The 23860-nt window shown below is 46.7% G+C and overlaps 2 protein-coding genes across 2 annotated transcripts; both read right to left on the reverse strand.

Moving 5' to 3' along the window:
* Positions 1-14150: 14150 nt before the first annotated feature.
* LOC123114060 (ubiquitin-40S ribosomal protein S27a) lies at positions 14151-14932 on the reverse strand. The gene has a single exon (XM_044535427.1). It carries the CDS (start codon positions 14831-14833, stop codon positions 14366-14368), a length of 468 nt encoding a protein of 155 aa, XP_044391362.1. The 5' UTR covers positions 14834-14932; the 3' UTR covers positions 14151-14365.
* A 4132-nt stretch (positions 14933-19064) lies between these two features.
* Positions 19065-23518, reverse strand: LOC123114070 (protein MAEA homolog). Its single transcript, XM_044535436.1, has 7 exons — positions 23135-23518; positions 22764-22958; positions 20775-20897; positions 20072-20257; positions 19795-19928; positions 19504-19690; positions 19065-19388 (listed from the first exon to the last, which is right to left on the reverse strand). The coding sequence occupies exons 1-7, from the start codon at positions 23432-23434 to the stop codon at positions 19287-19289; spliced, it is 1227 nt and encodes a 408-aa protein (XP_044391371.1). The 5' UTR covers positions 23435-23518; the 3' UTR covers positions 19065-19286.
* Between the last annotated feature and the right edge of the window lie 342 nt (positions 23519-23860).

Below are 23860 nucleotides of genomic sequence, written 5' to 3' on the forward strand. Positions count from 1 at the left end.
ACCAAAACTTGCGATGAGGCAGGCAACGTCCGAAGAAGCAACGGTGAAGGAGAAGCGGCCCTCCTCCCTCCATTGTGACGTTGAAGGCCTCATGATCGCCACCAAAGAGGCATGACAGAAGGAGGCCAAGGAACACAGACCCGGCATCATGTGGGAACTGGATGATCCTTGCATACGAGCGACACCTGTGGGCATGGCTCCCAACCAGGATAGTGACGGGGGAGCGAAGGCGCGACCAAGCAAGGCGCTCAAAGGCCAAGCCCAGGTCCGGAGAGACACCAAGGTCGGCGGGCAAGGAGCGGTAGGAGAACCAAAACGCCATCGCCGGGCGCACAGGTGTGGCCAAGACCAGGTCGAAAGGCAGCACAACAAGGGAGACGAGGCGCCGCTTGAAAACTGCATGTCGAAGGACAAGCTCCGCCACCTCGACGGAGGCGACGTAAAAGCGGAACAGATGGTCAGAGATCTTGTGGGTGCAGAACTCGATGGCGGAGCCACCATAGCAGGCTTGGAGGAAAGCAGCGGCGAGGATTTCATCAAGCTGAAGAACCGAGCCAGCAAAGGAAGCCAGGAGCGGGGTGGCAGTAGTTAGGTTGGGAGAGGTGACTGTTGGGGAACGTAGCAGAAATTCAAAAAATTCCTACGTAACACCAAGATCTATCTATGGAGAGACCAGCAACGAGTAGAAAGGAGAGTGCATCTACATACCCTTGTAGATCGCTAAGCGGAAGCGTTCAAGTGAACGGGGTTGATGGAGTCGTACTCGTCGTGATTCAGATCACCGATGATCCTAGTGCCGAACGGACGGCACCTCCGCGTTCAACACACGTACAGCTCGACGATGTCTCCCACGCCTTGATCCAGCAAGGAGAGAGGGAGAGGTTGAGGAAGACTCCATCCAGCAGCAGCACAACGGCGTGGTGGTGATGGAGGAGCGTGGCAATCCTGCAGGGCTTCGCCAAGCACCTATGGGAGAGGAGGAGGTGTCACGGGAGGGAGGGAGGCGCCAAGGGCTCAGGTATGGATGCCCTCCCTCCCCTCCACTATATATAGGGGCAGGGGAGAGGGGGGAGGCGCAGCCTTGCCCCCTCCTCCAAGGAAGGGGTGCGGCTAAGAGGGGGGGAGGAGTCCATCCTCCCCAAGGCACCTCGGAGGTGCCTTCCCCCTTTAGGACTCTCCCCTTTTTCCTATATCTTGGCGCATGGGCCTCTAGGGGCTGGTGCCCTTGGCCCATGTAGGCCAAGGCGCACCCCCTACAGCCCATGTGGCCCCCCGGGGCAGGTGGCCCCACCCGGTGGGCCCCCGGGACCCTTCCGGTGGTCCCGGTACAATACCGATGACCCCGAAACTTGTCCCGATGGCCGAAACAGGACTTCCTATATATAAATCTTTACCTCCGGACCATTCCGGAACTCCTCGTGACGTCCGGGATCTCATCCGGGACTCCGAACAACATTCAGTAACCACATACAAGCTTCCTTTATAACCCTAGCGTCATCGAACCTTAAGTGTGTAGACCCTACGGGTTCGGGAGACATGCAGACATGACCGAGACGTTCTCCGGTCAATAACCAACAGCGGGATCTGGATACCCATGTTGGCTCCCACATGTTCCACGATGATCTCATCGGATGAACCACGATGTCAAGGACTCAATCAATCCCGTATACAATTCCCTTTGTCTAGCGGTATTTTACTTGCCCGAGATTCGATCGTCGGTATACCGATACCTTGTTCAATCTCGTTACCGGCAAGTCTCTTTACTCGTTCCGTAACACATCATCCCGTGATCAACCCCTTGGTCACATTGTGCACATTATGATGATGTCCTACCGAGTGGGCCCAGAGATACCTCTCTGTTTACACGGAGTGACAAATCCCAGTCTCGATTCGTGCCAACCCAACAGACACTTTCGGAGATACCCGTAGTGTACCTTTATAGCCACCCAGTTACGTTGTGACGTTTGGCACACCCAAAGCACTCCTACGGTATCCGGGAGTTGCACAATCTCATGGTCTAAGGAAATGATACTTGACATTAGAAAAGCTTTAGCATACGAACTACATGATCTTGTGCTAGGCTTAGGATTGGGTCTTGTCCATCACATCATTCTCCTAATGATGTGATCCCGTTATCAACGACATCCAATGTCCATGGTCAGGAAACCGTAACCATCTATTGATTAACGAGCTAGTCAACTAGAGGCTTACTAGGGACATGGTGTTGTCTATGTATCCACACATGTATCTGAGTTTCCTATCAATACAATTCTAGCATGAATAATAAACGATTATCATGAACAAGGAAATATAATAATAATCAATTTATTATTGCCTCTAGGGCATATTTCCAACAGTCTCCCACTTGCACTAGAGTCAATAATCTAGTTCACATCGATATGTGATTAACACTCAAGGTCACATCCCCATGTGACTAACACCCAAAGAGTTTACTAGAGTCAATAATCTAGTTCACATTTACCATGTGATTAACACTCGATGAGTTCTGGGTTTGATCATGTTATGCTTGTGAGAGAGGTTATAGTCAACGGGTTTGAACCTTTCAGATCCGTGTGTGCTTTACAAATCTCTATGTCATCTCCTAGATGCAGCTACCACGTTCTATTTGGAGCTATTCCAAATAACTGTTCTACTTGGAGCTATTCTAAATTGTTGCTCCATTATACGTATCCGGTATCTCCACTCAGAGCTATCCGGATAGGTGTTAAGCTTGCATCGACGTAACCCTTTACGACGAACTCTTTTACCACCTCCATAATTGAGAAAATTCCTTAGTCCACTAGTTACTAAGGATAACTTTGACCGCTGTCTTGTGATCCATTCTTGGATCACTCTTGTACCCCTTGACTGACTCATGGTAAAGCACACTTCAGGTGCGGTACACAGCATAGCATACTGTAGAGCCTATGTCTTAAGCATAGGGGACGACCTTCGTTCCTTTCTCTCTATTCTGCCATGGTCGAGCTTTAAGTCTTAACTTCATACCTTACAACTCAGGCAAGAACTCCTTCTTTGACTGATCCATCTTGAACACCTTCAAGATCACGTCAAGGCATGTGCTCATTTGAAAGTACTATTAAGCGTTTTGATCTATCCTTATAGATCTTGATGCTCAATGTTCAAGTAGCTTAATCCAGGTTTTCCATTGAAAACACTTTCCAAATAACCCTATATGCTTTCCAGAAATTCTACGTCATTTCTGATCATTAATATGTCAACAACATATACTCATCAGAAATTCTATAGTGCTCCCACTCACTTCTTTGGAAATACAAGTTTCTCATAAACTTTGTATACACCCAAAATCTTTGATCATCATCAAAGCACACATTCCAACTCCGAGATGCTCACTCCAGTCCTTAGAAGGATTGCTGGAGCTTTGCATACTTATTAGCATCTTTTGGGATTGACAAAACCTTCCAGTTGTATCACATACAACCTTTCCTCAAGTATAACGTCGAGGAAACAATGTTTTGACATCCTATCTGCAAGATTTCATAAATAATGCAGTAATTGCTAATATAATTCCAACAGACTCTTAGCATCGCTACGAGTGAGAAAGTCTCATCGTAGTCAACTCCTTGAACTTGTCGAAAAACATCTTAACGACAAGTCGAGCTTTCTCAATGGTGACACTTACCATCATTGTCTGTCTTCCTTTCAAAATCCATATGTACCTAACAGCCTTACGACCATCAAGTAGTTCTTCCAAAGTCTACACTTTGTTTTCATACATGGATCCTCTCTCGGGTTTTATGGCCTTGAGCCATTTATCGGAATCCGGGCCCACCATCACTTCTCCATAGCTCGTAGGTTCATTGTTGTCTAGCAACAAGACTTCCAAGACAGGATTATGTACCACTCTGAAGTAGTACGCATCCTTGTCATCCCACGAGGTTTTGGTAGTGACTTGATCTGAAGTTTCATGATCACTATCATAAGCTTCCACTTCAATTGGTGTAGGTGCCACAGGAACAACTTCCTGTGCCCTGCTACACACTGGTTGAAGTGATGGTTCAATAACCTCATCAAGTCTCCACCATCCTCCCACTCAACTCTTTCGAGAGAAACCTTTCCTCGAGAAAGGACCCGATTCTAGAAACAATTCATATTGCTTTCGGATCTGAATTAGGAGGTATACCCAACTGTTTTGGGTGTCCTATGAAGATGTACTTATCCGCTTTGGGTTCGAGCTTATCAGCCTGAAACCTTTCCACATAAGCATCGCAGCCCCAAACTTCTAAGAAATGACAGCTTAGGTTTCTCTAAACCATAATTCATACGGTGTCATCTCAACGGAATTACGTGGTGCCCTATTTAAAGTGAATGTGGTTGTCTCTAATGCCTAACCCATAAACTATAGTGGTACTTCGATAAGAGACATCATGGTATGCATCATATCCAATAGGGTGCAGTTATGATGTTCGGACACACCATCACATTATGGTGTTCCAGGCGGTATTAATTGCGAAACAATTTCCACAATGTCTTAATTGTGTGCCAAAACTCGTAACTCAGATATTCATCTCTATGATCATATCATAGACATTTTATCCTCTTGTCACAATGATCTGCTACTTCACTCTGAAATTACTTGAACCATTCAATAATTCAGACTTGTGTTTCATCAAGTAAATATACTCAACATTTACTCGAATCATCTGTGAAGTAAGAACATAATGATATTCACTGCATGCCTCAGCACTCATTCGACTGCACACATCAAAATGTGTTACTTCCAACAAGTTGCTTTCTTTTTCCATCTTACTGAAAAAACGAGGCTTTTCAGTCATCTTGCCCATGTGGTATGATTTGCATGTCCCAAGTGATTCAAAATCAAGTGAGTCAAAACGGTCCATTTGCATGGAGTTTCTTCATGCATATACACCAATATGACTTACGTGGCAGTGCCACAAGTAGGTGGTACTATCATTACTATCTTTTGGCATGAACATGTGTATCACTACGATCGAGATTTAATAAACCATTCATTTTAGGTGTAAGACCATTGAAGGTATTATTCAAATAAACAGAGTAACCATTATTCTCCTTAAATGAGTAACCGTATTGCGATAGACATAATCCAATCATGTCTATGCTCAACGCAAACACCAAATAACAATTATTTAGGTTTAACACCAATCTCTTTGGTAGAGGGAGCGTGCGATGCTTGATCATATCAAGCTTGGAAAAACTTCCAACACATATCGTCAGCTCACCTTTAGCTAGTCTCCGTTCATTCCGTAGCCTTTATTTCGAGTTACTAACACTTAGCAACCGAACCGGTATCTAATACCCTGGTGCTACTAGGAGTACTAGCAAAGTACACATTAACACAATGTATATCCAATATACTTCTATCGACCTTGCCAGCCTTCTTATCTACCAAGTATCTAGGGTAATTCTGCTCTAGTGGTTGTTCCCCTTATTATAGAAGCACTTAGTCTCGGGTTTGGGTTTTACCTTGGGTTTCTTCACTAGAGCAGCAACTGATTTGCCGTTTCATGAAGTATCCCTTCTTGCCCTTGCCCTTCTTGAAACTAGTGGTTTCACCAACCATCAACAATTGATGCTCCTTTTTGATTCCTACTTTCGCGGTGTCAAACATCGCGAATACCTCAAGGATCATCATATCTATCCCTGATATGTTATAGTTCATCACGAAGCTCTAACAGCTTGGTGGCAATGACTTTGGAGAACCATCACTGTCTTATCTGGAAGATCAACTCCCACTCGATTCAAATGATTGTTGTACTCAGACAATCTGAGCACAAGCTCAACAATTGAGCTTTTCTCCTTAGTTTGCAGGTTAAGAAAGTCATCGGAGGTCTTATACCTCTTGACATGGGCACGAGCCTGAAATCCCAATTTCAGCCCTCAAAACATCTCATATGTTTCGCGATGTTTCAAAAACGTCGTTGGTGCCTCAACTCTAAACCGTTTAACTGAACTATCACGTAGTTATCAAAACGTGTATGTCAGATGTTCGCAACAACCACAGACAACGTTCGAGGTTCAGCACACTGAGCGGTGCATTAAGGACATAAGACTTCTATGAAGCAATGAGGACAATCCTCAGTTTACGGACCTAGTCCGCATAATTGCTACTATCAACTTTCAACTAATTTTTTCTCTAGGAACATATCTAAACAGTAGAACTATAGCGTGAGCTACGACATAATTTGCAAAAACCTTTTGACTATGTTCAGGATAATTAAGTTCATCTTATGAACTCCCACTCAGATAGACATCCCTCTAGTCATCTAAGTGATTACATGATCCGAGTCAAACTAGGCCGTGTCCGATCATCACGTGAGACGGACTAGTCATCATCGGTGAACATCTTCATGTTGATCGTATCTTCTATACTACTCATGCTCGACCTTTCGGTCTCCGTGTTCCGAGGCCATGTCTGTACATGCTAGGCTCGTCAAGTTAACCCTAAGTGTTTCGCGTGTGTTCCGAGGCCATGTCTGTACATGCTAGGCTCGTCAACACCCGTTGTATTTGAACGTCTGAATAAAACACCCGATCATCACGTGATGTTTTGAAACAGCGAACTGTCGCAACGGTGCACAGTTAGGGGAGAACACTTCTTGAAATTGTTGTAAGGGATCATCTTATTTACTACCGTCGTTCTAAGCAAATAAGATGTATAAACATGATAAACATCACATGCAATCAAATAGTGACATGATATGGCCATCATCACTTTGCTCCTTTTGATCTCCATCTTCGGGGCTCCATGATCATCATCGTCACCGGCATGACACCATGATCTCCATCGTCATGATCTCCATCATCGTGTCTTCATGAAGTTGCCTCGCCAACTATTACTTCTACTACTATGGCTAACGGTTAGCAATAAAGTAAAGTAATTACATGACGTTTAAGTTGACACGCAGGTCACAAATAAATAAAGACAACTCCTATGGCTCCTGCCGGTTGTCATACTCATCGACATGCAAGTCGTGATTCCTATTACAAGAACATGATCAATCTCATACATCACATATATCATTCATCACATCCTTTGGCCATATCACATCACATAGCATACCCTGCAAAAACAAGTTAGACGTCCTCTAATTGTTGTTTGCATGTTTTACGTGGCTGCTATGGGTTTCTAGCAAGAACGTTTCTTACCTACGCATGAACCACAACGTGATATGCCAATTGCTATTTACCCTTCATAAGGACCCTTTTCATCGAATCCGATCCGACTAAAGTGGGAGAGACAGACACCCGCCAGCCACCTTATGCAACTAGTGCATGTTTGTCGGTGGAACCGGTCTCACGTAAGCGTACGTGTAAGGTTGGTCCGGGCCGCTTCATCCCACGATGCCGCCGAATCAAGATAAGACTAGTAACGGCAAGCATATTGAACAATATCGACGCCCACAACTACTTTGTGTTCTACTCGTGCAAAGAATCTACGCAATAGACCTAGCTCATGATGCCACTGTTGGGGAACGTAGCAGAAATTCAAAAATTTCCTACGTAACACCAAGATCTATCTATGGAGAGACCAGCAACGAGTAGAAAGGAGAGTGCATCTACATACCCTTGTAGATCGCTAAGCGGAAGCGTTCAAGTGAACGGGGTTGATGGAGTCGTACTCGTCGTGATTCAGATCACCGATGATCCTAGTGCCGAACGGACGGCACCTCCGCGTTCAACACACGTACAGCTCGACGATGTCTCCCACGCCTTGATCCAGCAAGGAGAGAGGGAGAGGTTGAGGAAGACTCCATCCAGCAGCAGCACAACGGCGTGGTGGTGATGGAGGAGCGTGGCAATCCTGCAGGGCTTCGCCAAGCACCTATGGGAGAGGAGGAGGTGTCACGGGAGGGAGGGAGGCGCCAAGGGCTCAGGTATGGATGCCCTCCCTCCCCTCCACTATATATAGGGGCAGGGGAGAGGGGGGAGGCGCAGCCTTGCCCCCTCCTCCAAGGAAGTGGTGCGGCTAAGAGGGGGGGGAGGAGTCCATCCTCCCCAAGGCACCTCGGAGGTGCCTTCCCCCTTTAGGACTCTCCCCTTTTTCCTATATCTTGGCGCATGGGCCTCTAGGGGCTGGTGCCCTTGGCCCATGTAGGCCAAGGCGCACCCCCTACAGCCCATGTGGCCCCCCGGGGCAGGTGGCCCCACCCGGTGGGCCCCCGGGACCCTTCCGGTGGTCCCGGTACAATACCGATGACCCCGAAACTTGTCCCGATGGCCGAAACAGGACTTCCTATATATAAATCTTTACCTCCGAACCATTCCGGAACTCCTCGTGACGTCCGGGATCTCATCCGGGACTCCGAACAACATTCGGTAACCACATACAAGCTTCCTTTATAACCCTAGCGTCATCGAACCTTAAGTGTGTAGACCCTACGGGTTCGGGAGACATGCAGACATGACAGAGACGTTCTCCGGTCAATAACCAACAGCGGGATCTGGATACCCATGTTGGCTCCCACATGTTCCACGATGATCTCATCGGATGAACCACGATGTCAAGGACTCAATCAATCCCGTATACAATTCCCTTTGTCTAGCGGTATTTTACTTGCCCGAGATTCGATCGTCGGTATACCGATACCTTGTTCAATCTCGTTACCGGCAAGTCTCTTTACTCGTTCCGTAACACATCATCCCGTGATCAACCCCTTGGTCGCATTGTGCACATTATGATGATGTCCTACCGAGTGGGCCCAGAGATACCTCTCCGTTTACACGGAGTGACAAATCCCAATCTCGATTCGTGCCAACCCAACAGACACTTTCAGAGATACCCGTAGTGTACCTTTATAGCCACCCAGTTACGTTGTGACGTTTGGCACACCCAAAGCACTCCTACGGTATCCGGGAGTTGCACAATCTCATGGTCTAAGGAAATGATACTTGACATTAGAAAAGCTTTAGCATACGAACTACATGATCTTGTGCTAGGCTTAGGATTGGGTCTTGTCCATCACATCATTCTCCTAATGATGTGATCCCGTTATCAACGACATCCAATGTCCATGGTCAGGAAACCGTAACCATCTATTGATTAACGAGCTAGTCAACTAGAGGCTTACTAGGGACATGGTGTTGTCTATGTATCCACACATGTATCTGAGTTTCCTATCAATACAATTCTAGCATGAATAATAAACGATTATCATGAACAAGGAAATATAATAATAATCAATTTATTATTGCCTCTAGGGCATATTTCCAACAGTGACCGGCAAGCTCAAGGAGGCTACCAATGAGGTTGACTGAGCAAGCGCAAGATCCTTGTCGACGCGGAGAGCGCACCTGAGCGCAACAAGGCTAGACTGGACGAAACGCGGGAGCGCCGGCGTGGCAGGGGCGAGGGGGCGACACGGCCCGACCAGAGGGGAGGCCGAGCAAGGCCAGAGGGGCACACCAGCGGCCGGCGCCGGCGTAGGTAGTAGCAGGGGTGGAGGGGGAGCGGCGGGGAGCGGGAGGAGTTTCAATTCATCTCCATACGAACGAAGGTAATTGTACATCGACAAAGTAACACAACAATGTTTCTTGAATAGTTGCAGTCGCCTTGTGGGAACATATGACCTATGTTATATGAGTCGTTCGGAAAGGACTTGACATACTATGGTTCAGAACATTCACGTTGTTGAAGCCCCACGACTCCTGACGGTCCAAGCCTTACAACATCCCTTGGACTCCGAAACCTAACCCCCTTTCATACCTTGGTTCTGAGGAGAGGGAGAGGGAATGACTCTCCTCTTGAGTTTATTCAAATGGGAGTGAATGTGTTACGAGCTCATTGGGGCTATTGATAACCTAGGTGTGATTGACAAATGAACAAGGCTACCCTTAAGATGAGGACGTGAGAGGGTAAAACTATCTTTAGTCCATGAGTCATGCTCCCATTGGGCTGTAGAAAGATTGTGACCCATGGGAGGTAGAATTCCTTTGACTTTATGAAGGCTTCTCTTCATAGGCTTGAGCTTCTTTGCTTCCTTGCCTCCATCTTTGACTTGGTCTTTTATTTTCTTATATCCTTTGACTTGTTGACCATGAAGACTTGTTTCAACTTATGTTGAGCGAGATAGCTTTTGCTTGGACCCTTGGTAGCTTTCTTCGACTTATGTTAATAAACAATCACTATACAGTAATCATCGTGGTCATTCTAAAATTTCTGTTAGAAATATTGCATATTAATAGCAGATTTGAAAACATTTCCTTTTTTTCTATCCAGTTACTTGCATATTGTTTTGTTAGGTCTCGTATCTTTTATCACAACTGAAATGATTTATTGTATATTACTTTATATGATATATTTCTTTTGACTTTTATTACGGAGGAACATTTCTTTGCTTCCTTCTCACGGTATGTATCACACTGGAATTGAGCCGCCAATCTTTCTTGTCGGGTGACACGTATGTTTGTCACCGGGTTTTCATACACTTTTCCCTATATTTTACTATTTCATTGTTGCTTCTAGGTACCATCCATGAGTCTAGTTAGTGCCAACTGAAGCATAATCTACTCATCATTGTCATACTCACGCTGGTCTACGCTTGTTGACTTCATGGAAATTAGATGGTTCATATTATTTCAATTTTATTTTACATTTTAATTTTAGGTACCGTTCATGCATGTATCACATTGGAATCGATTTGCCTATCTTTTGTTCCCAGTGTCATGCATTTGTGGTTGATCCTTGGGAGGGTAACTCGTGACCACCACTTCGCTCTTCTGAAGTTGATCTTGAGACCACACATAGCCTCAAAGTATAAGTGGTAACTTGAGGTAGACAATGCTAGGTTTCGTTCCCTCTACCATGACCAAGGTGTTACCATGAACTTGAGGTGATACCCTGCTTGGGACAATTTTCCCTACCACACCAGATATGTAACTAGCTATCTTGGCCTTCTCCAAGATAACTGGAAAAGCATCAACTAGAAGGTTAAAGAGAGGGGTGCCTTCATCTCCATGATAGCCCGATTAGCCTCCTCGGTCAAGAATGGGAAGGTGAGATCTGCATTCTCGGTGGCTGAGACCTTTCCCCCTCATGCCAATAGTCGTTGACCACTGATCGGGGTTCTACCGAGAATAACTCCTTATAGAAGGGGTAAATGTAGGCGAAAATGTCCTTGGACTCCTCCGGGAGAACATCGTCTCCTCACATGCACGAGATGGAGCACTTCCGCCTTCTCCCATTCACAATGGCATGAAAGTAGGTGGTGTTTGCATCACCCTTCAGTAACCAATTCTGGCGGCTCCGCTGCTGCTAGAATATCTCATCACCCTTGTAGATTTCCAAAAGGGAGACCTCAAGGCACACCGTTGAAGCACTCTTCAGTGGTAAGGCCATAGGAGTCTGAGGGCTGATCAAGGGCCCGAATCCGACCAGCCCGAATCCGACCAAGAATGTCGTCCTTACAGAGACACTGGGCAACCCAACGTTTGCCCCCACAACATCACATAAACTGACGCGATACTTTAGAGCGTTGATGTCATATATCTACTACACTAAAAACACATCCATGACAATACACCTTCATGATAGAAGGTGGTTTTTGTCATCGATGTGCATTAATGACAAATCTACGACAGATTCAAGATGTTATACCTTATCTATCGTAGATCACTTCAATGACAAAAGTCAATTTTTGTTATTGAAGCGTGCTTTTCCATGACAAAAAAGACGTGTCATGGAAGTGTTTTTTCCCGGGTGACCGGTTGACATGGCAGAATACTGGCATGTGGCACCCGCTGTTAACGGCGTCATGATAGCGTTGTTAGTCTACTTGTCATCCTAGCCATCAAGGAAGTGTTGGCCCAACAAAGGCTTATTAGAATTTACTAGGTCATCTCATGTTGTTTGGCCCATTTAATTTCGACCCATTTTGGGGCCATATGTATTTGGACGAGTAAAGGTCTATCATATAAAACCAAAAAATATCATAACTAACACACCCAATAACACTATGAAAATGAATGGACGAGATCAATCTCACCAACACAACGCGGCGGAGATGAAGATGTGCAGATTCCCGTAGCTAGGAGCACGACACCATAAACTATGATGTGGTAAGTAATTAAAGAGGGAGACAATAAGTAGCATAAGATGTTGCCATCACAAAGCTTCGCAATGAGAAATGACTACTCCCTCCGTCCAGAAATACTTATCGGAGAAATGGATAAAAATGGATATATCTAGAACTAAAATACGTCTAGTTACAACCATTTCTCTGACAAGTATTTCAAAACGGAGGGAGTACAAAGTAAGCATATTCAATAACCCTCTGGATCCCCTCGGATCCTCAACTCCTCTGCCCTCGACGAGAGGTAGACAATGGCAAGAGGAAGACTGTTGGGCATTCAATCGGCCAAAGGAGCTCCAAGCTTGAAGCATCGAGGTAGACAATGGCAACGACAACCGAGCAAGGGGAGGCGGCGGCTCTGGTGCTCGGGACGATAAGCTTTGCGACTCTGGCGGTGGACAGCAAATTGCGAATGGTAAGTTGTAGGCGTAGTGGCAACGCATCCCAGGTCGAATGCATAATGAGACAGAATGGGAATGGTGAGCTCGATGAGGGAGGCGTTGTGAGATTAGGTGCAGTGAATTGGTCGGCGATGTCTTCTTTGATTTCTTTTTTAACTCAGGGAGGTGTTTGGTTCCGCACTGTAAACGCAAACACAAACGTGATTTGGGTGCCGTGAGAGGAACTCGACAACGCAAAAGACAAGGGCAGGAGCAGAAAGTAGGCAGCACTGCGGCAAAAACTACGGCTCAGACAGCTTTGATCGCCTCCCAGCTGTGAAGAGAGCCGTGAGCTTCCGGTACTTCGATCCCTCATCAGTCCACCAACTTCCTTTTCCGCGCTTCCTTCCCTTGCTCCGGGCTGTGTATTCTGTTCCCAACGCGGAACTCACCGGGCTTTTGATCTAATGCACGGAAAGGGGGAGGCCTGAGGCCTAGTTTTTGATCCAGCCTGGCGGTGAGCGGTATCGACCTACATGGGGCCTAATTACAGCACATGTGAAACAAACGCATGTAACGCTTACGGTGTAATCAGGCAAGGGGCTGAAAATGTCTAACCAAAACACCTAGGAGTTGCCCCGGCTCAGCTGAGTTAGGAGCCAGAGCTACCAAACATGTCTACTGCTAAGTTTTACTCACCACTACGAGGAACCAACGCAACTGCCTGCGATTAGATCAGGCAAGGGTTAAATCCCTTAAATAACAGAACAAGCCATAAAAAAATAGGTATTAATACGTAAGCTGCGTTGCGTTCACAGCAACCAAATAACACCAACTGGGTTCTCGCTGGTTTAGTAACGCTGCCGCTGGTTGGAGCGTCAATGAAATTGCACGACCACAATCTAGAAGCGGATTCTACTCTGAAGCTACAACTTCATGCTACACACTTGCATAAACAACAACCCTAGGCTTAGACGGAGACAGACGTGAAAATCTGTCACATGTTTCATCCGCAAACATCGCCAGCATTTGACACGGTTGCCTAAAAAGCGTTGCCAATTCCTGAAACCAAGTTGGCTAAACCTACCGAGATACTGAACCAGAACCTACCGAGATACTGAACCAGGTTACTGACTACGTCAGCAATTGTAAATACAGATCTACAGATTATGTAGGGTGACTGATGCCTCGTCACATCCCAAGAGGACAGCAAAACTCACATCTACAACTGTAAACCGACAGAAATATTGGCACGGCAGACCACCAAACGTTGGCAATGGTGAAAGGTTTACACACAAACTGATGGCCAAACCACAAGGCAGCACTATGCTCCACACTAGCAATCATCGCACTGCAATTGTCTACAGCCAAGATAACAGACTACATATAGCAGTTTCTGACACATCTATGTATGAACTAACACATATCAAGAACAAACCAACCACAAAATCGCTTGGATTGAACTGAATTCTACTTGCAAGTGACAAAGATCACACACCTCAAAGAATCAACACATAACAGAACAGCAATAGCAAAAATAGTCGTCATCCACATGTAAGCCCTGCATAGCTATTGACTAATCTACAAACACCTGCCATAAAGGTTATAAGCCAAAGAACACATGTATCAACAGGATACATTTTTCGTGATCCCACCACCTTATTAAGATCAGCAAAGCATAGAATAAGAAAGCCGACATGGGATAGATTAAAAGCATTTGGACTGATAGCATACGGACACCAAAATTTAAGCACGCATCGCACTACAGCAGTATGCGATGAAATATTCAGGAAACATGATACTCAAGGTTTCAGTTTAAAAGACAAACGGGACACATCTAAATGAGTTCGATTCTCGATAGGTAGGTAAAAAGAGCAGAGCAAACGCGAGCCACCTCTAAGCCTTCTGGTTGTAGACGTAGGTGAGGCCGCACTTGCCGCAGTAGTGGCGGTCGAAGTGGTTGGCCATGAAGGTGCCGGCGCCGCAGTCGGCGTTGGGGCACTCCTTCCTGAGCCTGGTCACCTTGCCGGTGGCGTCGTCGACCTTGTAGAACTGGAGGACGGCGAGCTTCACCTTCTTGTGCTTGTGCTTTTGCTTCTTGGGCTTGGTGTAGGTCTTCTTCTTGCGCTTCTTGGCGCCGCCGCGGAGGCGGAGCACCAGGTGGAGGGTGGACTCCTTCTGGATGTTGTAGTCGGCGAGGGTGCGGCCGTCCTCGAGCTGCTTACCGGCGAAGATGAGGCGCTGCTGGTCCGGCGGGATGCCCTCCTTGTCCTGGATCTTGGCCTTGACGTTGTCGATGGTGTCCGAGGACTCCACCTCCAGCGTGATGGTCTTGCCCGTCAGGGTCTTCACGAAGATCTGCATCTTGGCGGCGGTGCGAGGTCGCCTCCGCGCGCTGCGGCGGCGACGGCGGCGGCGGGGTAGGGTTTGGGTTAGGGGGCGGAGTGGAGGCTAGGGTTTGGGACGCCTGGAGCAGTCTAGCTTTATAAGGAGAATGGGCGTCTGGGCTCCCTGGGTGGACGGTACTTTTGGGCTGGCGTGTGGATTGACTAGGCTTGGGTGGCCCATTTTATGTGGGCTTTGGCTCCAAGATTTCCACTCTCAATCAGTTCATTTTTTGGGATCGCCTTCAGGATCTGCTAGCGGACGTTCGATTGTCGGATTCTGCGGATTCGATCTTGTGGAGGCTTACGAGCTCTGGCAAATTCTCTGTCAAATCCTTGTACAGAGAGCTCTCCCGCGGCCAGATCCTGTCGGCGGCGACGGGGCTCTGGAAGGCTAAAATCCCGCTAAAAATCAAGGTTTTCCTCTGGCAACTTTGCCAAGATCGCCTTCCTACCTCTATTAACCTCGCTAAGCGCAACGGTCCCGCCTTCGGCCCCTGTGCGCTGTGTGGGGTTCCGGAGAACGCTGACCACGCTTTCTTCCGGTGCTCTCTGGCTCGTTTTGCCTGGAGCGCGGTCCGTGCGGCCGCGGGAGTGGATTGGGATCTGCGCTCCCGATCTGAGCTCGTGACTGCCTTGTCTCTGGTTCAAGGCTCGTCTCGTAGGGTCATGTGGACTTGTGCGGCGGCTATGCTATGGGCTATTTGGAATATTCATAACAAGTTTACAATTGAGGGTGTGTTTCCCTCGCACCCCGCTGACGTCATCTTCAAATGCATCGTGTTCTTGCAGCAGTGGGCGCCGCTGGGAAGACAACAGGACTCTGATCTACACCGCCAAGCTATTTGCCGTCTTCGCGTCGTCTACTCCGAGTCACGGGATCCGCCGTCTGATGTGTTGGCTGACGCATAGGGTTGGGCAGCCCCCTTTTGGTCCTCGCACCTTCTGAGCCTGCGTGCTCATAGTTTCTGGGCTGATTGCCTTGTACCGCAACTTTACATCTAGCGGTCTTTCCCTTTAACTTTCGCCTCTCAAGGCTCTTTTTGTTCTGGTCCTGTGGTTGTCATACTCTGCCTAAGTTTGTGGGCTTTATTAATTTAAAGCCGGACGTCCCTGACGTCTATGTTCTAAAAAAAATAAAAAATCAGTTCATTTTATTTCCCTAAAAAAAGTTCATTTTATTGTCCTCAAAGAAAAATATATCCATTCTCAAAAAAAAATATCTCCGTATAGACGCCAAGAAGTTCACTGAAGGGGATTCATTTCTACTATATTTCCTAAAGGAAAAGAAGTTTTATTTCTCGTAGAGGAGTTGATTTCTCACAAGTGTACTCCAACACTAACCCGTAAATCGAACATTGCATTCGACCGAGGAATGGGGGGCCAACATGGACACGGGTGCGAGAGCCGGTCATCCAATGCTAGCCACTATATGTCCACCAGTAAAAGGCAATTTGAAATTCAAATATGTCTGATCCATAGTGTGCGCTGGATTACATCATCAGATGATCACTGCCCAAAGGAGACAAGTATGCTTAATTTTTACATGTTAGATCACGAAAGAATATCAGTATGGCAGTCTGTGCATTTTGTCTTGTCGGATCGTCAATCCGAGACTCTACGTTCAATATGCCGTCGCCGCCATGTAGGCCGCCTCCGCTTCGGCATCCGCCTACTTCTCTATCGCCTCGATCTCCTCATGCTCCGCCCTCCCCATATCATTCTCCTGCCACTGCAGCATCTTGAAGCGGCGGCTTGCATGATCATTCTTGCGTCGTCATTCAATTATGTCACCTTGAAGGTGAGCATCTTCGTGTCCTCCAAAGCGGTTGCGATTTCCACCTTCTCCTCGAGTTTGGCCTTCTTCTATTCGATCATGGCCCTCTTATGTTCAAGCTTGTAGTTTTTTCTCGATCGCCTTCATCAACAAGTCAAACTTCTCCACCTTTTCTTCCTCTTAATGTCAGAGCGCTTGATGTATGCCTCCTTGTTTGTCAAGATGTCTTCAAACCTCTTTGTCATCTTGGCCGCCACACTTTCTCGCTTCGCCTTCTCCTCCTCCCATTTCTTTCTCCAGAACCTTCTTATAACTTTCTTAGGCGGTTCATTTGTTGGGTCGGTTGGATCATCGGTTTCTTTCTCGGTGCCTTGAATGACGGTCTTGTCAATATGTAGGTTCCACTTGGGTTGTCCATTCAACTTCAACCAACAATGCATGATGGTGATTTTTTTTCTCCAGTTTCTTGAACACACTACATGCACGAGAAGACTCTAAAATAAAACATTGTCAACTATGCTTATCCGGCTGCAAAACTATGCATGTTCGGCTACAAATGATCTACACAACAATGCATACATATCTGGCCGCAAAACTATGCATATCCAGCTACAAATGATCTACACAACAATGCATACATATCCGGCTACAAAATTATGCATATCCGGCTACAAATGATCTAAAAAATGCATATCCGGGTACAAATGACCTACACAACAATGCATATATATCCGACTACAAAACTATGCATATCCAGCTACAAATGATATACTTCCTCCGTTCCATAATGTAATGCATACAAATTTTCAGGAAAGTCAAACTTTACAAAACTTTAATCAAGTTTGTAGAGAAAGCTGTTTATATCAACAATACCAAATATATACAATATGAAAGTACGTCTTGTGATGTATCTAAGGATATATATTTAGTATTCAACATGAATATGTTTTACTCTACAAACTTGGTAAAAGTCTATAAAGTTGGACTTCCCAAAAAATCTACGCGCACTACATTGTGGAATGGAGAAAGTACAAAACTATGCATATCCGGCTACAAATGACCTACACAGCAATGCATATATACCCGGCTACAAAACTATGCATATCTACACAACTATGCATATCAGGTTGCACATGATCTACACAATAACGCTTATATATTCGGCTACAAAATTATGCATATTCGACTACAAAACTATGCATATCCGGCTACAAATGATTTACAAAACAATCCATGTCCGACAAGTGTTGTACACATATTAACAACTTACTTGCTCGGTGATCTGGGCACCACTAGGCCACCGCGCCATGAATTGTCTCAAGTAGCCGCAATACTTCGACACAGCTCTTGGATGGTGTACCATCGATGGTTCAGGGACTTCGATTTACGGTTGGGGATGACCGCGTCAGAGTAGGCGCAAAATGTTTGTGTTCATGGAACCATGTATGAAGTTAGCCCAAAAGATTGTGCCATTTTGCTCTGTGTCATGGATCAGATCAGGCTAGTGGCCAACCATGCATTGCACAACAGCTTGTCCTCTCGCGTGTTGAAGCTTTCTCCTCTACCCCTCTTATTTGAATCGCCATTGAAATCATGTGGATCATCATCCTCGCCGTCCTCCTCCTCCTGCTGCTATTCGATGGCCCAATCATGTTGTTGTGTGTCCGTGCCCAACTGGTTGTAGTCCTGATGCGTGCCCGGGTGGGTGTAGGTGCCGGACTGGGTGTACTGCCGCGTACCCAGCTGGTTGTAGATGTTGGACTCGGTGGGCTCCGAGTCATCCACCTACCCGCCCTCATAGGAACCTCCTCCATCGCCTCCCTTGTGGATCATCCCGTACATCTCCCTGTTCGCGTCGTCGTACGCCGACTCTCTCACTTTTGGCATACTAGTGAACACTCCACACCCATCGTCCGCGTCCGGACAAGCGGCGGGGACGAACACTCAAAGAAAAGCAGCGGCACCGTGTTGATATTGATGATGAACCGCACGACAGGGGATGCCGGGGACTGCCTAGCAAGCTGCTTGGCGGTGTAGAAGTACAAGGCCTTATAATGTTCCGCCCGTGGCGGTGTCTACACGGTCGACGAGGCCCCACCGCCTCGACCTCCACCACGTTAGCGACCGCACGCACACCGCCTCGTCCGCCACCAGCGCGCCCTCTGCCAGCCTTCCGCTTCTTGAGTTTTTTCTTCTTTGCGGCCTTCGCTTTGACACGATTTTTGCCGTGACTCCGAGTTGATCTTTCGGGCGAGCGAGATGCTCGGATCCTCCATCGCCTCCGTCTCTGGCAGGGTCTCCTTCGGGTCCATGGGTCGGTGGCGGGAGGGAAAAAGAGAGTGAAGAAAAGGACGGGAATTTAGTGAAGAGCGGCAGGATGGAAGTACCGACAGTTTGAGGGTCGGCATTGGAGATGCCCTAACATCCTTTTGAATGTTTAAATTCGGCAGAAATTCATCCATTCAACCAGGAAAATTAACCGATGGAAAAGTGCAATCTGCGGTTTCAATTTCGGTGGGTTCTTTTGCTTTGCACTACAACTCAAAATAACCGCACGACAATGTTCAGATCCATCCATTCATTCTATGTACATCCAGACTGGCAATTCTCATCAATCATCCATCACCCAAGACGAGCTACGAAGGGGTCACCATGATCATGAGATGTAAGCCTTGACAAGGTCGGTGTAGTTGCATTCTTCTCCTGTCCTTGGGCATATGATCTTGCCCCCATTCTTCTTGGCCATCTCATCAAGGGCCTGGGATTTGCAACACCGGACAACACAAACAGCAAATTTTAAGTTCTGGATTCAGTGTGAATGGTTGGGGTATCAAGATTTGGGGGGAGCAGAAGTGGGTCGGCTCGGCACTTACCTTGGTGCTATACACGTAGCCGTTAGGCAGGACAAGCGGCGGATTCTCGGTGTCCATCAGTTCCTTGGTTATGTGGCAGACAAGCTTCGAGTGGTGCTGCTTTGAGAAGGGCAGCGGCTCTGCGAGTTTCCGGAAGCCGTCCAGTGACAAGGGGTCTTCTTTGGGGCAGTTGCCCTCAAAGCAGAATCTTTGCAAGGTCAAGGAGGGTAAACAAGATATTGCCTTCGAAGCAGATTTGGAGCTTGTAACCAGTGAAAAAGAAAAGAAAAGTATCGATCATGTAAAGGATACGGAGTCTTGAGAGCTGTCAGGCCTGCTTGCAGGTAGATGTTTAGCAACGGCTCAAGCGTCATGCCATATAGTTTGTAGAATTCTTGCTTAAACTGATCCACAAGAGAATCCCACTGATTTTGCTCAAATAAGACCTGCGAGTAAAACAGACGGTATCAGCAAGGTACAAGGAGCCCAATTTTCCAATGATGCTTAAGCACCAACATCTTAGTCCAGCTGCTATCATATTTCTGATGCAGGCACAACAAAACAAGAGGACATAGACAATGCTGCTAACCTTGTATTGAGCACAGTTTGTACTGCTTCTAAAAACCAGTGTTGCCGTAACACGCTGCAATTCTTTCATGTGGGTAGACCCCCAGGGAGCAAGGTATTTCCGAGCATATGATATAGCCTGCAGGAAGTTCTTAGCCTTGACTAGTTCCACAAACTCCTGAAGCCGCAGTAAAAACTCGAGCTTACTCTGCAGGGTAAACAATAACAAGACATTATGATGTACCAGAACAAAATAAAGTGTCAAGATAAAGAAGTGCTATATGGCAGCCAGAAGCTAGCAAAATATGGTTTTGTCCTATTTACATGGAAAAATGTAAAGAGGAACACACTGATGCCTTACTCGGCTATATACCATGCATCCTCCCATAATAGTTTTTCTTTAGGCTTGTATGTTTTCACGCATGAAGGTGCAACAAATCACCTTCATCCTCCGATTTCGAGTATATGAAGGCGGGCATTTCACAAAAATCATGCCACAATTTTATAATTACTGAGATTATCTGTAACCGCATAAAGTGATTAAGAAGTTACAAAGGTGAATAATTTCAACAAGCAACCTACATGATTGATGAGCTACCAGAACTATCATTAATAAACGATGCAAGCATCCCATTCACCAATGCTCTATGGAGAGATTCTTTACTCCATCTCACTGGTATGGGAACGGCAGACATCAATAATGATATAGCACAAGTAACACAAACCTTTGATTTCTTTAACCGGGACTTATTTTCTGCATACCAAGCTAAAGCAGGAGCTATTTCCTTATTCCGAAGAGAATCAATCACTCTTTTTGCATCAAGAAAAACATCAATATCAACGAGGTCCTGCATATAAACAGTTGAATGATTATGTTCCGAACCGAAGAGTATCTGTGACTGCAGATAAATGCTATAGGTTCTATCTTGTAAACATGATCCAATAGATAACAACTCTCTCATTATCATAATCACAAAAGGCATTTAGAACCGATACAGAGAACTCATATTTTAGCTTCTTGTTTAGGTAATAGCATGCACAAAGCAACATGCCATGGTCTACTGGCACATAAATCGCGCAAAGCAGAATGTCAGGAATATAGCTGGACAACTCAATAATAATGGTAAGTGCAAAAGGAAGAGAATTAAATAAAGCCATCGCCATTACACATAATTTGAATAAAACCTTCCAAGCAAATGAAAGCAGAAACAGTGATGCTAGCAGCATAAATAGACATAACACAACCCATCTGTCTTCGACCAACTCTCTTCAACAAAAGGCATTGCAAGTCTATAGTGCAATAAGAAACCGATAAAATCTCCTTATTTAGGAGGGAGGTTATGTGGAACCCTTATGGAAAAACAAAAGCACAAAGCAGAATGTCAGGATTATAGCTGGACAACTCAATAATAATGGTAGGTGCAAAAGGAAGAGAAATTAAATTATGCCATCTCCATTACGCATAATTTGTATAAAACCATCCAAGCAAATGAAAGCAGAAACCATGATGTAGCGCAGACTAAATAGACATAACACAACCCAACTGTCTTCTAAGAAAGGCATTGCAAGCCTATATAGCAATAAGAAACCGATAAAATCTCCTTATGTAGGAGGGCGGTTAGTGGGACCCTTAGAAGATCAAAACTTGACTGGGGTAGATTCATGCAGCTAGTCAAGACAACAGTAAAATAGTCAGTACTCGACCTACTAGGCACCAGCACCCGGTGGCATTGCTTAAAGAGGAAGAACCAAGATACCAGTAAATGATTCACTCTGCAGAATAAATTCCTCAAAGGAGACGAACCCTGGTGGGTTAGTGTCAGTGCACCCCCACCAACATAGAGACACTTGATCCCCAGCCAAATACAGAGAATAACACCACCAGTTGACGGAGTACCCATGGAAAGGAAGTTGGTCCAGGGACTCTTCAATTTTATCTGGGCTTTAACTGATATGTAATTCCATTAGAATGAGGAGCAGTCCCTGCGCTATTTTCTTAAATGCAGATCAAAATTATATGCCAGCCAGTCTAGTATCCACCTACTCTCGAAATAGGCTTTTGCCCCGCTTTATAGATAAATCACAAACCAAAGTACACGGCCAAACAAGAGAAGGTAGTGAGGCAACTCACACAGCCGATCCTAGGATAACCGGACAACATAAAACACACACAACTTCGCTGCCGACAAAGAACACAGAAAGGTCTGAAGACAACGCCACATCACGCCCTAGAACACCTAAGCTCCACGACAATGCCCTCAAGAGGGAGAACGGCGCAAGCGTCGCCGCTGCCAAGCCCTAAACAGACACGAGTCGTCACCCCTCACCCGGTACTCTGATTCGGAGAGGAGAACCACAACTACGTCCTGGAAAAGGATAGCGGCGGGCGTCGCCGACAAAGCGTGGAGCTTTTGCTTGGGAGCTCACCCGTGCCAGAACGATGCATCCAGGGCAGCCGTGCCGAGCACAGGCCTCCAGGGTATCCATCTACTCGCTGCTTCTATATCATATATTACAGTAATATAGTATTATCCTCAAACAACCATGAATTTTCTTGGCAAAATAGACATCGACGCACTTTCGCTGCCAGGTTCTGTTCACCCTAGTCACGGTTTGCATAGTTCTACTTTCCTAAAAAGAAGCATGTAGCTACATGAATCGAGCAATCAACCAGAATCCCTTGTTGGGATGCCCTTCTTGCACCATTCTTATACCTGAATGCCAGAGGTTTCGGCGAGCTTGGTGGCGGTGTCGTAGTAGGACATCCGGAGCATGTAATCAACTAGGATGCGCTTCAGACGTATCTCCTCCCACTCGGCGTCGTCACCGGCACTGGCGGCGGCCAGCCGGTCCAGTCGCGCACGACACCTCTGCACCTGGAGCTCCTCCGCCCTCGCACCCTCCTCCATCTGATGGTCATCATCAGGAACCAAATTGTCAGCAAATGGAACAACAAAAGAGACACGATCTTTGCAGCAGAATCGAGAAGCACGAACTGATTAGCTAGAAAGCTGGGATCCTTTCTGAGGCAAGTATGATTGCGCGAGAGATGGGAGGATGTGTGTGGGATTTGGGGGCACAGTGCCTTGCGCTTGAGGCCGTGGAGGCGGGAGACGAGGGAGGTGAGGTGGTCGACGGCGGCGGCGGAGCCGCTTTCTCCGGGGGGAGCGGCGGCCGAAGAGGCGGAGGAGAGGACGGCTGCGATCTCCTTCTCGGCGAGTCGGTGGTTGGTGCGGGCGGTGGCCCTGAGGGCCTCCAGGGGCACACGCACCAGCTGGTGCTCGAGCCGCACCGACTCGGCCGCGCCCGTCTGCCGGCCCGCCGCCGCCGACGGCGCCGGCGAGACGGACGGCGACGGCGATGGCGTGTCGATGGCCATCTCCATCTTTTTTTTTCTTTCTCTCGCTCTGTTGTGACTCACACCGAGAAAGAGGGGAGAGAGAGGGGGAGGGCTTGTGTGGATTTGCTCGAGAATAAAAAGAGGCCGGCAGAGAGGAGATGAGGAGAGGTTTTTGTGATGCTGTCCGGATACTGATGTGACCTTGTTTTTGGCTTAAAAATTGAAGGTCCAATGCTTGTGCTCTCCCCTGAGATAAAGCAAAACAGAGGCCTACTGTAAAATGGAGTAGTAGATAAATTATGTCATGTTTGGAAAGTGAGATTGTGGAAGAGTATGGTAGACATTAGTGTTTGCTTAAAGGTTATACTAATATATCCTTCTCGGATGGGTAGAACCCCATGACTCTCCATAGGGTTGCGACCTACGGCTCTCCAGCCCATCCGCCGTCACGTCATCATGAGTTTCCATATC

Source organism: Triticum aestivum, chromosome 1B (genome assembly GCF_018294505.1).
Source record: "Triticum aestivum cultivar Chinese Spring chromosome 1B, IWGSC CS RefSeq v2.1, whole genome shotgun sequence".
NCBI classification, from domain to species: Eukaryota; Viridiplantae; Streptophyta; class Magnoliopsida; order Poales; family Poaceae; genus Triticum; species Triticum aestivum.

Coding starts and splice junctions, on each gene's coding strand:
- LOC123114070 (XM_044535436.1), bottom strand. CDS start 23,434: ATGGAGATGGCCATCGACACGCCATCGCCGTCGCCGTCCGTCTCGCCG. Junction 19,929..20,071: donor CAAACTGTGCTCAATACAAG/GTTAGCAGCATT, acceptor TTTTACTCGCAG/GTCTTATTTGAGCAAAATCA. Junction 19,691..19,794: donor CTGACAGCTCTCAAGACTCC/GTATCCTTTACA, acceptor GACCTTGCAAAG/ATTCTGCTTTGAGGGCAACT.
- LOC123114060 (XM_044535427.1), bottom strand. CDS start 14,833: ATGCAGATCTTCGTGAAGACCCTGACGGGCAAGACCATCACGCTGGAG.